The sequence below is a fragment of the Scomber japonicus genome, chromosome 14, assembly GCF_027409825.1.
Source record: "Scomber japonicus isolate fScoJap1 chromosome 14, fScoJap1.pri, whole genome shotgun sequence".
NCBI classification, from domain to species: domain Eukaryota; kingdom Metazoa; phylum Chordata; class Actinopteri; order Scombriformes; family Scombridae; genus Scomber; species Scomber japonicus.
The window spans coordinates 31049367-31063205 of NC_070591.1; the positions used below are offsets into that span (position 1 = coordinate 31049367).

At 37.8% G+C, this 13839-nt stretch overlaps 1 protein-coding gene across 1 annotated transcript in view; it reads right to left on the reverse strand.

Moving 5' to 3' along the window:
* piezo1 (piezo-type mechanosensitive ion channel component 1) overlaps positions 1-13839 on the reverse strand; it is a 109691-nt gene that overhangs the window by 23311 nt on the left and 72541 nt on the right. Inside the window, exons 20-26 of the mRNA XM_053332665.1 lie at positions 9965-10090; positions 8949-9149; positions 8573-8777; positions 7598-7702; positions 6018-6174; positions 3211-3454; positions 446-542 (exon numbers count right to left, since the gene is read on the reverse strand). Coding sequence (XP_053188640.1) covers positions 446-542; positions 3211-3454; positions 6018-6174; positions 7598-7702; positions 8573-8777; positions 8949-9149; positions 9965-10090 — 1135 coding nt within the window. The remainder of the gene's footprint in view (positions 1-445; positions 543-3210; positions 3455-6017; positions 6175-7597; positions 7703-8572; positions 8778-8948; positions 9150-9964; positions 10091-13839) is intronic.

Here is a 13839-nt window from a genome sequence, read left to right on the forward strand (position 1 = left end):
TGATAAATTATTTTTGATACTGTACAGTTACTATTCCTATGTATACTATTATTAAGCAATAAGCTACAAGAGGCCATGGTTTACAGTTTACAGCTAAGGGACATTGTTTAAAATCCAGAAGCTATTCTAAAATCACTGTAATAACAGCCTTGTGTAGCTTATTGCTTTTTAAAATGGTTACTCAATGGTCATAAAATAAACACAGCAAAAATGCAATAATTTATTGATAACAAATAATCATTCTTCCACCAAGCAATACGTTCTTAAGCGACATTTACCAGAATGATTGCCAAGCAACACACAGACAGTGAAAGCATGCTAATCAGGCTAGACAAGCATGCTTAAAGATTGTAATGCGGTCACAGATGTTTTTCAAACACAGCTCAGCCAATCATAACCAAGGACTGGAGCTACCTATATAATAAATGATTATTAAAGCACTTACGGTCATAGTATCCTTTGACTGTACAAACCAGACTGAAGAGTTGGATCACCCAACAGAAGCCCTTCTGCATCTCCAACACAAACACACATGCCAGGATCTGAAAAACACACACACACACACACATAGTCACACACAGTGCATCAGTATATGGAGACTCAATTTTCAGAAGTGTCTTCACAGTCTAGAAAATAAAAAAGAGTCCCTTAATATAACCAATGTTAGACATACATTGTAATTAATTACTGATAACATAGTAATCATATTGTTTTACATACTAGTCAAAGCAAAAGCAACGCATTATATTACTTGTTACTTCTGTTACTCAGCTGTCATCTCTTTCAAAGCTGCTTAAACAACTCAGAATCCTACACAGGCTCATACACACACACACACACACACACACACACACACACACACACACACACACACACACACACACACACACACACACACACACACACACACACACACTGCATCATTTGTATTTAACATGTAGAAATAGAAAATGAGACGTGTGCAGCACAATTCAATTCACACATTCTCCTACTCTAAATGACACCAGTGATGATTCCTGAATGTAGCTGTATCTTTGTAGGAAGTCAGTTAAGATACAACACAACTTTGGAATTACTGAAAGTCGCATTTGTATTCTCCTCCAGAGCACACTGATATCAACCTGACATTTATCAACTATAAAAGTAATGGGGCGTTACTGAGATTAGTAACTGTAATATAATTACTGCATTTAGAAGCTGTAATCCCTTATACTATTCAATACTGAAAAACGTTAGAATACTGTAATGCGTTCCAAGTTGTGTTACAAACATTAAATATAATATATAACAGCATTAATAGTATTTTGGGTCAAAGTTAGCAGAGAAGGTTGTAAATCAATATCGATAAGGCTCCAGCTGTCTGGTTCATTTATTGAGTGATTTAAAGGTGTAATCTGCATAATTATGCTGTGTCTTAACAAATATAAAGGACTCTTGCGGTGCAGTCAACTAGTTTACATAGTTTCATTCACTGTGAGAGAGCAGACATCACAGTGAGCAAAGCGCTAGCAGTGGAAATGTCTGTTAGATGTGCCAAGACAGCCAAAGCTGACCAATCAGAGTTCTTGTTTCCATATAGTGTGTGTGTAAGTAACTGCAGCTCTAATGTGTAGTTATATTTATTACTGCCTGTGTGTATCTTACCACCGGAGGCCTGTACTACGAAGCTGGATTTTCTTTTATCGAGATAACTTCAGGGTTAACCCTGGGTTTTCCGTACTACGAAGCTGGTTCACTTCTTACCGGGGTAAATCACCATGGTAACTTATGTTGAACGGCTAACCTGCTCCGGAGCAGGTTATGTTCTGGATAAGAGATCAACGAGTACAAAAGCACCACCTCCTGACCAATCAGTTCTCTTAGAAAATGACCTTTCCATTCTTAAAAGATCCTGTCAACATTGGTGTGCGGATCGTGAGAGGAGCGCTTAGGAGAGAAAGAGTTTTTAGTGATAGATGCAATTTTTTAATTGGCCAAAATATATATTTAAAAAATAATCATTGAGGCACGTGGGGGATATTATTCTGTAGGTTTGACATCCTGAGATCAAAGGATCAGGGAGCATAATAACTGTATTTATTTATTGTAATTGTAAAAAATTGACGAAAAGATATACAGTATTTGTAAAATAAGCCTTGTGGCACATGATGGATATTAGTCTGTTATACAGTTGGTTTGACATCATTCACTCAAATGGTTGAAGCGCATAATAGGTTTGTATTTTGAATGTTGAATATTAAACTAACTTAATGTCTCTTATGAAAGGAAGGGCACTGAGGAAGTGATCTGCCCCAAACGTCTGTGCCGTAATAAAGTGGCATTGTGTGATCAGAGTGCTGTCCGTTTATATTGTCTGATAAATTAATATTGTATGATCTCATGAATTTACGCATTAACAGAGTCAGCAATTTTCTGCCAGCATTCCTTCCTGGCTTTTGCTGCAGCAACAGTGTTGCTTTTGGCCTGGATGATGTTTGAATTCTTCATATTGTTGAAGAATAATTGTCTGCTCCTCCATGGTAAAGTAGGCTGCTCTTCAGAGTTTCTGCATGTTTGTGATTGGTCAGATGCTGCAAACACCTCCCCTTCATGTGAGCGCGCAGAGATCCAGATTGGAAAACCCTGGGTTGATTTACCGAGTTGATAACCAGCTTCGTAGTACCGCTTATCCTAGATTGCGAATGTCTGGGTAAATCAACCCAGGTAACGGAGAGATATCCTGGGTATGTTAATCCAGCTTCGTAGTACAGGCCTCAGGTTAGTCAAACTCATTTGGTGAGAAAACAAAAACAAACAGTAAAACCTTTACCCAAACTGTCCATCACAGTTTCCTGCTTCAGCTCTACTTACTGTAGTAGTGTGCAGTTTCCTGAGCAATGAGAGATTATTACAGATATTTCAGGTCCTTCATTTCTTTAGATTATCTGGATCAACAATTAGCTTGTTTCTAACCTGCCTAACTATTTGTGTTTTTTTAAACATATGTACTTCTATCTTCCTGTTTTTAGTTTATACAGGAATAAAATAGGATTTTGTTTGGTGTGTTTACCTTTAGTGAACATTGTTATAACATGCACCCTGTTTGTCTTTGTACTGTACCAATTATCCAAAAACATTAAACTGGTCATAGTTTTAAAACAAAAAAGTCTGAGGAACCAATAAGCCTCTAAAAGTTGCAATCCAGCACCAAATAATGAGCTTTATACTTACTGATAACATATTTTTAGATATAATGACTGCCACATTATAGATGATGAGACAGTCCCACAGGGCGAGGCGGGTCCTGGATGTTTTGACCAATAGTCTGGTCCCAAACAGCAGGAAAAAGAAGCAAGCTAGAAGGTAGCCCAACCCAAACACAGAGATCCTGGTGGCTCCGGTGATGAAGACCACTGACAGCACAAACCAGAAGAGGTGACGAAATACCAGAACTTTAGCCATGTCCAGGTAACTCCTGGAAGAGGACAGGGAAACAAACGTCCAAACATGTCCAAACATTTACATCCATTTGATCTACATAGAAACTTTTACTCTCAGAAGTAAGCAAGAGAGAGAGAGAGAGAGAGAGAGAGAGAGAGAGAGAGAGAGAGAGAGAGAGAGATAGCCTTGTCCAGTTGGGTTAAGAGAGAAAGAGAGAGAAGGAGATGGTACACACACAGAAAATGACAGCAACAATAATAATAACAATAACAACAATAAGAATAATAGAAACATAACTAACAGTCTGGACAAAATTACAGGTAAGTTGCAATGAAGTTAGTAACATGCATTAATTGTACATGAATGCGTACAGATGAAGAGAGAGGGAGGAGGAAAGGGGAGCTCAGTGCATCATGGGAAGTCCCCCAGCAGTCTAAGCCTATAGCAGCATAAGCTAGGAGCTGGGCCAATGCAAGCCTGGCCGATCCAAACTATAAGCCTTTTCAAAATGTTTTAAGCCTACTCTTAAATGTAGAGAGGTTGTCTGCCTGACCCAAAAACTGGAAGATGGTTTCACAGCAGGGGAGCATGATAACTGAAGTTGACTTTTGGAGAGTCTAGAAACCACAAGTAAGCCTGCATGCTGGGAGTGCAGTGTTCTGGTAGGTACATAAGTTACTATGAGCTCTTTAAGATATGATGGAGTCTGATCATTAAGAGCTTTGTAGGTGAGAAGAAGGATTTTAAATTATATTCTGGATCTCTTAACAATAATAATAAGAATAATAATAATAAACATCTTCGAAGCAAGATTTTTCAAGTTTGGTGTAATACCATATCCTTTCAAGTTCACAATGTTTGCTTTAATTTGTGGGTTTGTGGGTACCACGCTAATCTAACCTCTTTTGTGTTATTATTATCATTATTGTTATTTTAAAGGGGCAATAGAGTCAAGTGTCTTCTGCAGTTAGCCTGTGGCACTATCAACAAGATTATTCATTTGGAAGGGACTACAGTTAGCACAAGACTCCTCTGTTGTATTAAGATATTGCATTTAATTCATTACTGATGGTATCACTTCCTAATTTAGCTACAGCCCCATCAGATAGACATTTAGTGAATGCATTAGGTAAAAGGGCATACAGTATAGTTCTGTAATAGGAATGCTATTAATGGTCTGATGAAATAGGATTGTGTGGGAAGACAGTGGGTGGATTTATTGACACTCTGAGAGAAGCTCATTGAGTCTAATAAAGAGACAAATGCAGTGCTAAGGCTATCATCATGTATATAAACATGAAGTCTTCTACTATAATGACCTTATCTGTAGTAAGAACTAAACTTGATAAACTACAACACATAGAACTGACTGTAAAGTTTTTTAGTTTGAGTGTGAAGGATTAAGAACAAAGCTGTTGAATGAGTTATAATTCAGTTGAAGTCTAGGGTTGATTCATAGGCTAGAGTTGAAAATGGCTGCATCTCCTCAGCCGGTCTCTCAGGAAATCTGATGCTGCATTCCAAATTGTATCCTTCTACTTTTTACTTTTAGTACACACTGCAGCTGTCCTCACAAAGTATGAACTACTTAAAAATAAAAATGTCTTGACAACTCTGATGGATCTCAGGGTTCATCTATAAGGTCTCCCACCATATATGTGCAGCAGAACACTGAACATTCATTACTTTCAGATTATGACTGATCCGTTGTTAATAAAGTTACTGCTGCTGCTGCAGAAATGCACATAGCCTCTTTCTAAGTTTGGAGACACACTTATCATTTCAGCTGCTGAAAGATGCTGCAGCCAGCTGTGACACTCAGTCAGCTGTGGCCAACAAACAGACCATCAGTACTGATGTTTCTCCAAAGTCCCTGATACATTCAGTGACATCTGAACAACATTATAGTAAGAGTCAGACATTAATCTAACCTGCCTGAGTCACATTAATAGCTGTATTCTGACATTTCAGGAGATTATGTTATAGTAAAAAAGCAAAATACATGAAAGTTGGTCTATGATTAAGTTCTGTGTGTGTTACATTAGCATTGCTGCTAATTAAAGATGTGCAGTTTGAGGTTTTTGTGCTCCTTGCAGTTTTCATTATGGATCAATCTGTGCTGAAATGTGGACCAAAGCCTGAAACACTGGAAACCACTCCATTTACAGATGAAAATTAGCTGCAAAACATTATGGATGTATTTGTGCTGGTATATCATTAGCCCAATATCCTTTGTGGATAGGACTTTAAAATGGAGCAGAGTGCAGGTACAAATGCTGCGCAATTCACAGTATTATTAGTGGACACAATCCACAATCTTTTTGGATTGGGTCAAAAGTCATGAAAAGAAGGAGACAGATAGGAGTGCTTGAGCAGAGCTGGTGTAATGTTAAATGTACAGCAGTTATTAGGTGCAGTAGTGAAGAATATAGCTAAATGAACTGGGTTGAGATGCAGAAATGCCAGCAGTAACACAGAGAAAGTGACACATGAGCTCCAGCAACTGGAAATGAGATCTTTATCAAAAATATTTCTGAACACAAAAGATTTGTTTCTCAGTAGTAGTGGAAATACAGCTACTGTTGCAGAGTATTTACCTGCAGTTGATGAAGTTGGGCGCAGGGTTAAACAACCGACCCTCCATTGGTTCAGGATCGTCTGTGTTTTCTCCTGCTGCTACCATCCACTCTTCTATGTGCTCATTTTCAAACACCTTCCACTGCTGGGACGCACACATCAGCAGCACAAAGTCCGCTATGGGCACATCATCATCATCATCATCATCACAATTATCATAAGCCTGGGACATACACTGCTGCCTGATAGGTATGAACTAATGCTGGGACAGAATGATGGGTTAAAGTCATGTGACACTGGATGAAATAAAGGCTAATAAAACAGCTGACGGTACAGAAGGTCTGCTTCACTCACTGTTCCTTTGCTCACATTAGTTTATTTATACACATTAGACAGCTGTTTCTGAAACATTTCCTTCTTGTTTCAATAAACATTTGCACAAAACGTCCAGTAATAAGCTCAGAGCATGACTGGCACAAAGAAAGGTCTGTCACTATTACAGGTTGGGTAAACACACATGGGTGGAAAAAATGACCTACACTGTTATTGCTTTAATAGTAAATTCAGCATAATGTTTCAGCATAATCCAATAATGAATCAGCAAATTAAAATGTTATGAGATCTTAAAACAAACAGGCTTCTTACTAATAAACTATAAATTTATGCTGCAATGACATCTGACTAACGCTGATTTGTTCTGCTCCTTCAGCTAAATGAATGAAAGGATGAATGGATGGATGGATTAATGGATTTGGGTGAAGATACTTGAAGACGTTTTGCCTCTTATCCAAGGGGCTTATTTATTTCTGAGTGGTGGAGAGTCTAAGGCAGGGGTGTCAAACATGCGGCCTGTGGGCCAGAACTGGCCCGCCAAGGGGTGCAATCTGGCCCACTTTCCTTCCTGTGTTCTTTTCCTTCCTTCCATCTGTCCTTCCTACTTCCTTTTATCCTTTCTTTGTTCCTTCCTTCCTTTCTTTCTTCCGTCTGTCCTTCCTCCCTTTCTTCCTTCCATCTGTCCTTCCTCCCTTTCTTCCTTCTGTCCTTCTTCCCTTTCTTCCTTCTGTCCTTCCTTCCATCTGTCTTTCTTCCCTTTCTTTCTTCTGTCCTTCCTTCCATCTGTCCTTCCTCCCTTTCTTCCATCTGTCCTTCCTATCTGTCTTCCCTCCTTCCTTCTGCCTCTCTTTCCTTCCTTCCCTTCTTATTTCCTTCCTTTCTTCCTTCTTTCCCTCCATCTTTTTAATGATCCGGCCCACATTAGATCAAATTGGTCTGTATGTGGCTCTTGAATGAAAATGAGTTTGACACCCCTGGTCCAAGGCATTTAATCTCTGTCGGTCATTATCAGGGTCATAGATGCCACTTGGTTCATTAGTGCTGCCAGCTGTAACAGCTCGCATTATGTGTCACCTGAGGGCAAGTGTGAATGTTTGTTAAATCTCCTGTGAAGAGATGGAAGGATGCCCTTTGGATGAGAGGTCAAACATTTTCAAGTATGTTCAACCAAGTCCAGTTGTTGTAAGTTCAATCCTCCCTGGAGAATACACTGACAAAGACACACTGATGTACACATAGACCCAGTGACACATGCACACACACTGACCTATGAGGTTTTTGGAGTTAGGCACAGTGTAGAAGTCTGGCAGATAGATCCATTTAATGAGAGCCGAGTTCATCAAAACTGAAGTCTTCCATCTCCATGGGTAGTCTAGACAACAGAGACACAGGAAATACAGGTCATAGGTAGACATAGGTTTGGTATCCACACACTATTTAATGGAATAATAGTAATATAGTTTATTTTGCGATGTGTTTCATTTCTACAATAGTTCACCTTCAGCAGAGTGCCATATGATGCTATGTGGGCTATTTGGGTATCAAAAGTATGCTTTGACCTATATTCAATTTCTTTGATATGTTCATGTGCATGGCTACATAAACCATACTCACACTGTGAAAGTGAATGAAATACTTATTGGCTTCAAGTGTGATTAACTGCCATCAACAGTTGAGTGGCTTTATGCTGCCGCTCCACAGAATGGACCAAAAGACAGTAAGATGAGGTGTTTCTATTATTTTGTTTAATTGGGTGGACTAAACTGTTTGACACTTTGTAGTCCAATACAAAGCACCACTACTTATGTTCTTAAAAATAACTCTCTGACATAAATATTATAGAGCCAAAACCCAGCCTACTTTTTAAGCCAATCAATGTATTTTATCATGTCCTATCTTGGTTAAAATTTCAAGATGTTCATCTCTTCACAATGAACTTAAATTGTTTAATTTTTATTAAGAATGTGATCCACTATTTAAAACAAATAATTCCAGTCAAACTTCAGAAAAGACATACTGTGGTTTTATTATGCCATTACTGTGAAAGCACTTCCTGTTTATTCAGTATGTTACTGTACTGATGTTTCAGCTTTGTATTAATTTCACAAATACTGTAAATTCATTCTATGTATGAGCAAAGGATATGTACATTTTTAATGCAGATAGGGAAGCTTTAAGATATTTGATCTATAAAATCATCCCATTGTCATCCAGTTGAACATAAGTTGATATCAGGACTCACCTATACAGAGAGCAGGTGGCATGCCCACACACAGTATATACTGGTAGATCATGAAGATGGACAGGAAGAGACAATATTTTGGCCAGATCTTGGCAATAGCTGCCCGCCGGCGCCTCACCACGATGGCTACCAACCAACAGCCATGGATAATCACTGGGAAGTTCATCCGCTGGCCAATCACATTCACAGTCATCAGAAAGCAAATCTTTAAAAGGAGGAAGAAGGAAGAAGAAAAATGAAATAAAGAATGTGATTTTAAAACAGTGAAATCACACTGATGCTCTGGAACACGCTGCAAGAAATGATACAATAGAAAGCTCAGTTCTCTTGTTCAGTGTTTCTTTCTTCATTAGATGACGTGATCTATCCCAGCTACCTCTAATCCAAACTTGTAGAAGGTGTAGTTGAGCAGGTACTTGAGGCAGAGTATTAAACCCTGGTCTAGTGTGTCCCTGGTGGCAGCAGGGAACAGAGCAGGGATGGTTGGAGGAGATCGTTGGAGCTGACGGTAGTGATGAGCCTGGTGTCGATACACTGTCGCCTCAAACACCAACAACATCAGCACTAGTAAATGGTTCTGCAAAAAAACAGAAAAACATGAATTCATGCGCACTCAGCATATAAAGGAAAACAAAATATTTAAGGGCTGGATATGGAATCTTCATACTTAATGCATACTGACTTAACTGTGTCTGCACCAGTGTCTTGGTGCTGACATCATAAGGGTTAGATCACCTAAAACAAAATCTTCATGTATCTTTAGTGGTATTTAGTTATGCAGATAGTTCTAGTTTTATTTATCTAGGTTTTGGGAAAAAAACAGCAATGTCTCTCTCCAGAAACAGTGTGGTGGCACCAGAGATCTGGACCAGGGTTATTATAGTTAACTAAAACTATGACTAAAACTAAAACTAGCAGTGAAAAAATAATTTAGTAAACTGAAATAAAATAAAAGAGTTTTGTAAAAAACAAAAACTAAATAAAAACTACAATGAACAATGCAAAACTAACTAAAACTAAAGTGAATTGCAGATAAAATCAACTTAGTTTTAGTTTTCTTTTCATTGTCTCCATGGTGACTGTATAGTGTTCAGTGTGTCTTGTTGAGATAACGGTCAGTACCAAACACAGTGTCAGCATTATTTCATCCTTTACAGTCTTCATCCTTTAAATAAAAACTAAACTAAAACTACTTAATCACTTGTTAAACAAACTAAAACTAAACTGAAACAAAAAAGCAAACTGAAAAACTAAATAGAAATACAAACTATAATAACCCTGATCTGGACAAATAAAAGAAAAGCTATCTGCAGTTGAACTGACCCTTTAAAACTCCTGATACAGAGCATCCTTACTGAGTTCACTTGACTAGGTAGCATATGTTGAATATACCTTGCTGTAACCCAGGACAGTGGCATCTTTCCTAATGCCAAACCATTTGGCTGGATCCACTGGGTTCTTATACAGAGAGGAGTTCATCATTTCCTGTTCTGGCAGGTTGGTTTCATTTTTTATAGGCTGTGAAGAAAAGAGGAAAGAAAGTATTATTAATATTATTAATATAATCATTAGCTGGACTGTCAACACCTGATCATTCCAGCCCCCACATAAAACCTGAGCACATTACTCTAGGACTGTGTCAGGTTACTACAACAACTAGAGCTACACAAGAAAAAAAATGTACCTTACACCACTGCTTTTAACCCTTTATCATTGGTAAGTTCCATAAACATCAAGAATATCCTCTCCATGCCTCTCTGTGAGGTTGTAGAACCATGTGGAGTTTTGATATATATAGACTTTTTGGAAAATGTTTTACCCTAGACCGGTGAGGAACTATATATGGTAAATTCATTGCCCTTGATTTGCAACATAAAAAAAAAAAAATGTGAAAAGTCACAAAAGCAAAGAAGTCATGTAATATCCACCAATAACTCTCTAGGGTTTACATTTTGAATTTCCAAATATTTCAATGAGTGCCCTGTAAAGGGTTAAAAAACTGTAAAATACTTCATAACTGGGAGAGTTGCTGCAATTATTTTATTGATTACTGATCAATACCAATGATTCAAAACATTCCCACAGTCAAGTTTAAGGAAACTCAACACATACTGGTATTTCTCAATGCTCAGCAAGCATTACATCATTCAAGTCATGGTCAGTTTCTGCTGCAAAGTTCAAAAAGCCAACCTCTCATATGATGAAGCAAAAATAACACATACTGGTGTCAAATACAGGTCATTGTAGCTGAGGAGATCATGCATGGGAGAAACTTTGTGAAGGAGAATACAACTTATCATTTTTGACTTTTAGATTAAAATATTTATTTAATATCTAAATCATCATAAGTCAAAATAATCTTTGTTAAGTAAAGAAATGACAGTGTAGCAGTCTATTCCAAGAATATTTTACCCCAGATGTAAACATCATAAAGATATTTCACATATGTGGGTTATTATGCAATTAAATCATACCTCATGTGTTAGGCCTTAATAACAGCTCTACCCTGAATTACCAATGAGATCATAAGCCTGTGTTTATATTGACATTATTTTACTTTGACAAAAGTGGTATAGAAATACATCTGAGGAAATAAAAAAAGAATCAAATGTGACTTTTAAAAACACATTAGTGAGTCACAGTGTTGCACTGGGTGATATGTTACTTCATTACCATGAACACACATACTGCAGTTTATTTTGACTCAATCACACACACACACACACACACGCACACACGCACGTATGCAAGCACCCACACACGCACACACGCACACGCACACGCACACACACACACACACACCGTCCTGCTTCCAGAAATTCTCTCTGGAGCACCAAATGTGGATTATTCTGCCATTGAAAATAAACCCCAACAAATGTACTATTTCCTCTTGCTTCAGTAACATTTACCAGAAACTAGAGTGTCCAGCTCTTTTAGGTGAATTAATAAGCAATAAAAATCTACTCAGTGCTTCTTTGTTCAACTTAAAAATGAGAGAATGTGGAATTTTGGTCATCTTGAACATTCAATCTTTTCACTTGAGTTCAATTTCTTGTCCCCTGTTCTGTTGACTTAGTATAGTTGTTGTTTAGTTGTTGGAGTGTTTAATAAGGAGGAAAATAACTTGGAGGAAAATAACTTCCTCTTGTTCCTCATAATTGTAACAGTATTTGTCACTGAGTAGCACATTAGAATTTCCATTTTGAGGTGAAATGTTCCTGTACAAGGAACGCTGTACAGACTAAAATTAGTCCAGCAAGAGAATGGAAAAATGGACCTGTTGCCTTGTAAACAGTCTTAATTGTAGATACAGATTGGCTAGATTCAACAGATGACTGTATGCTACTGCAATACTACAAGAGCCAGCCAACCTCCTCAGCTGGTATGTGAAGGTATTTAATAGCTTAGTTTCACTGCAGGAACAACCAAGGCTTTGTGTTTGATGAATACATTAACAATATGGTACTAATCAAAACATATAATTATAAGCATAACCAGAGAGGCTGGATCACTGGGACCTGACTGAAAACAATGATGTGCAGAGCTATATAATACATGTGTGCTGATTAGTACGGTGGCCCTGAAGGGCAAACTACTCCAACAAAAAGGAAAACACAACGACAAAAAGAAAAACACAACGACAAAAAGAAAAACACAACGACAAAAAGGAAAACACAACGACATTAACAAAAATAAACGACAAAAAGGAAAACACAACGACATTAACAAAAACACAACAACAAAAAGAAAAACACAATGACATTAACAAAAACACAACAACAAAAAGAAAAACACAATGACCAAAAGGAAAATACAACGACATTAACAAAAACACAACAACAAAAAGGAAAACACAACGACAAAAAGGAAAACACAACGACATTAACAAAAACACAACGACAAAAAGGAAAACACAACGACATTAACAAAAACACAACGACAAAAAGGAAAACACAACGACATTAACAAAAACACAGCAACAAAAAGGAAAACACAACAACATTAACTCCAGGGGCCCGTTTCAGAAAGCAGGTTTAGTGAGAACTCTGAGTTAGTTAACCCTGAGATGAGGGAAACTCTGGTTTTTCGGTTTCACAAAGCCAGTTCAGCTTAACTCTGAGTCAGTTACTCTGGCAACATACTCCATGAACCTAACCTGCTCGCTAGCAGGTTTTCTTCAACTAACCCTGAGTTTCTCCTCCTTTTTAGTTGAAGCCTGCAGACTGAAGGAGGTGTCAGACATGGTGTGTCCTTTTCTTAAAGAGTCAGTTAATATTGAAGCACAAATACGAAGCATGAATCTCCGTCAGAGGGTGATCAGACCCCGCTGGGATGTTTTATCATTCTCTGATGATGTTCTGTTTGAGTGTTTCCATTTTTTTGTACAATCGATAATTTATCTGAACAATATTCTCAGCCCTCGTATCGTCTGTACGACACCACATGGACATGCTCTCAGTTCAGAATAAGTTCTCTGTTCAAGTTCATGTTTCCAAGGCAACCGTCTGTCAGGCTGTCACAAATGCAATATTTGAAGGTGATTGATAGCCAAGTGGTTGCTGCGCATGCTTCACAGCGGCAATGTCGCTGGTTCGCTACCAGTGAGGAACTTTCTCTCTTTCTCTCTATACCAGCTACTGTTAAATTACGGTGAAAGTGCCAAGTGCCCAAACATAAAACTAAATTTGACTATTTCACTGAAACATTTACTTTTTTAGTGTTGTATGTATAAAGGCATGTACAGTAGGTGTTGCTTTCAAATAGACAATATTAAATACTGGCAGTGTTGGGATGGCTGAAAAATTGACTTTCTTCTTTGCTTAGAAGATTTCATCAACTACTGAAATATATATAACATGTTGAATGTAGCATTTAAATGCTGTTTAATGAGGTAGGACAGGCTAAACAACACCACAATTGTTTGTAATCAATACCTTACTTGTTTGAGCTATATTTTTATTTTTCATATTCAGTTGCTGCCAAGTAGGCCTATGTTTTGTACCTGTTGGGGTCTGCATGAATGTTAAATGTGCCACGCACACACACACAGAATATAAATGTTGAATAAGTCAACCACTCGAGACAAAATGTTTCTCTTTTTTTCATTAATACTTTTCTTAAATATACTCATCGTCTGCATGTATTCATTAATATTTCTAAATCCTTTGGGGAGAAGTGGGAGGACTGAGCCCTTTGTTTCTCCTGTTGTCATGGTGAATCATGTTATCTGTGTGCCATTGATGAGGGCTTGGTATCTCCTCATGCAG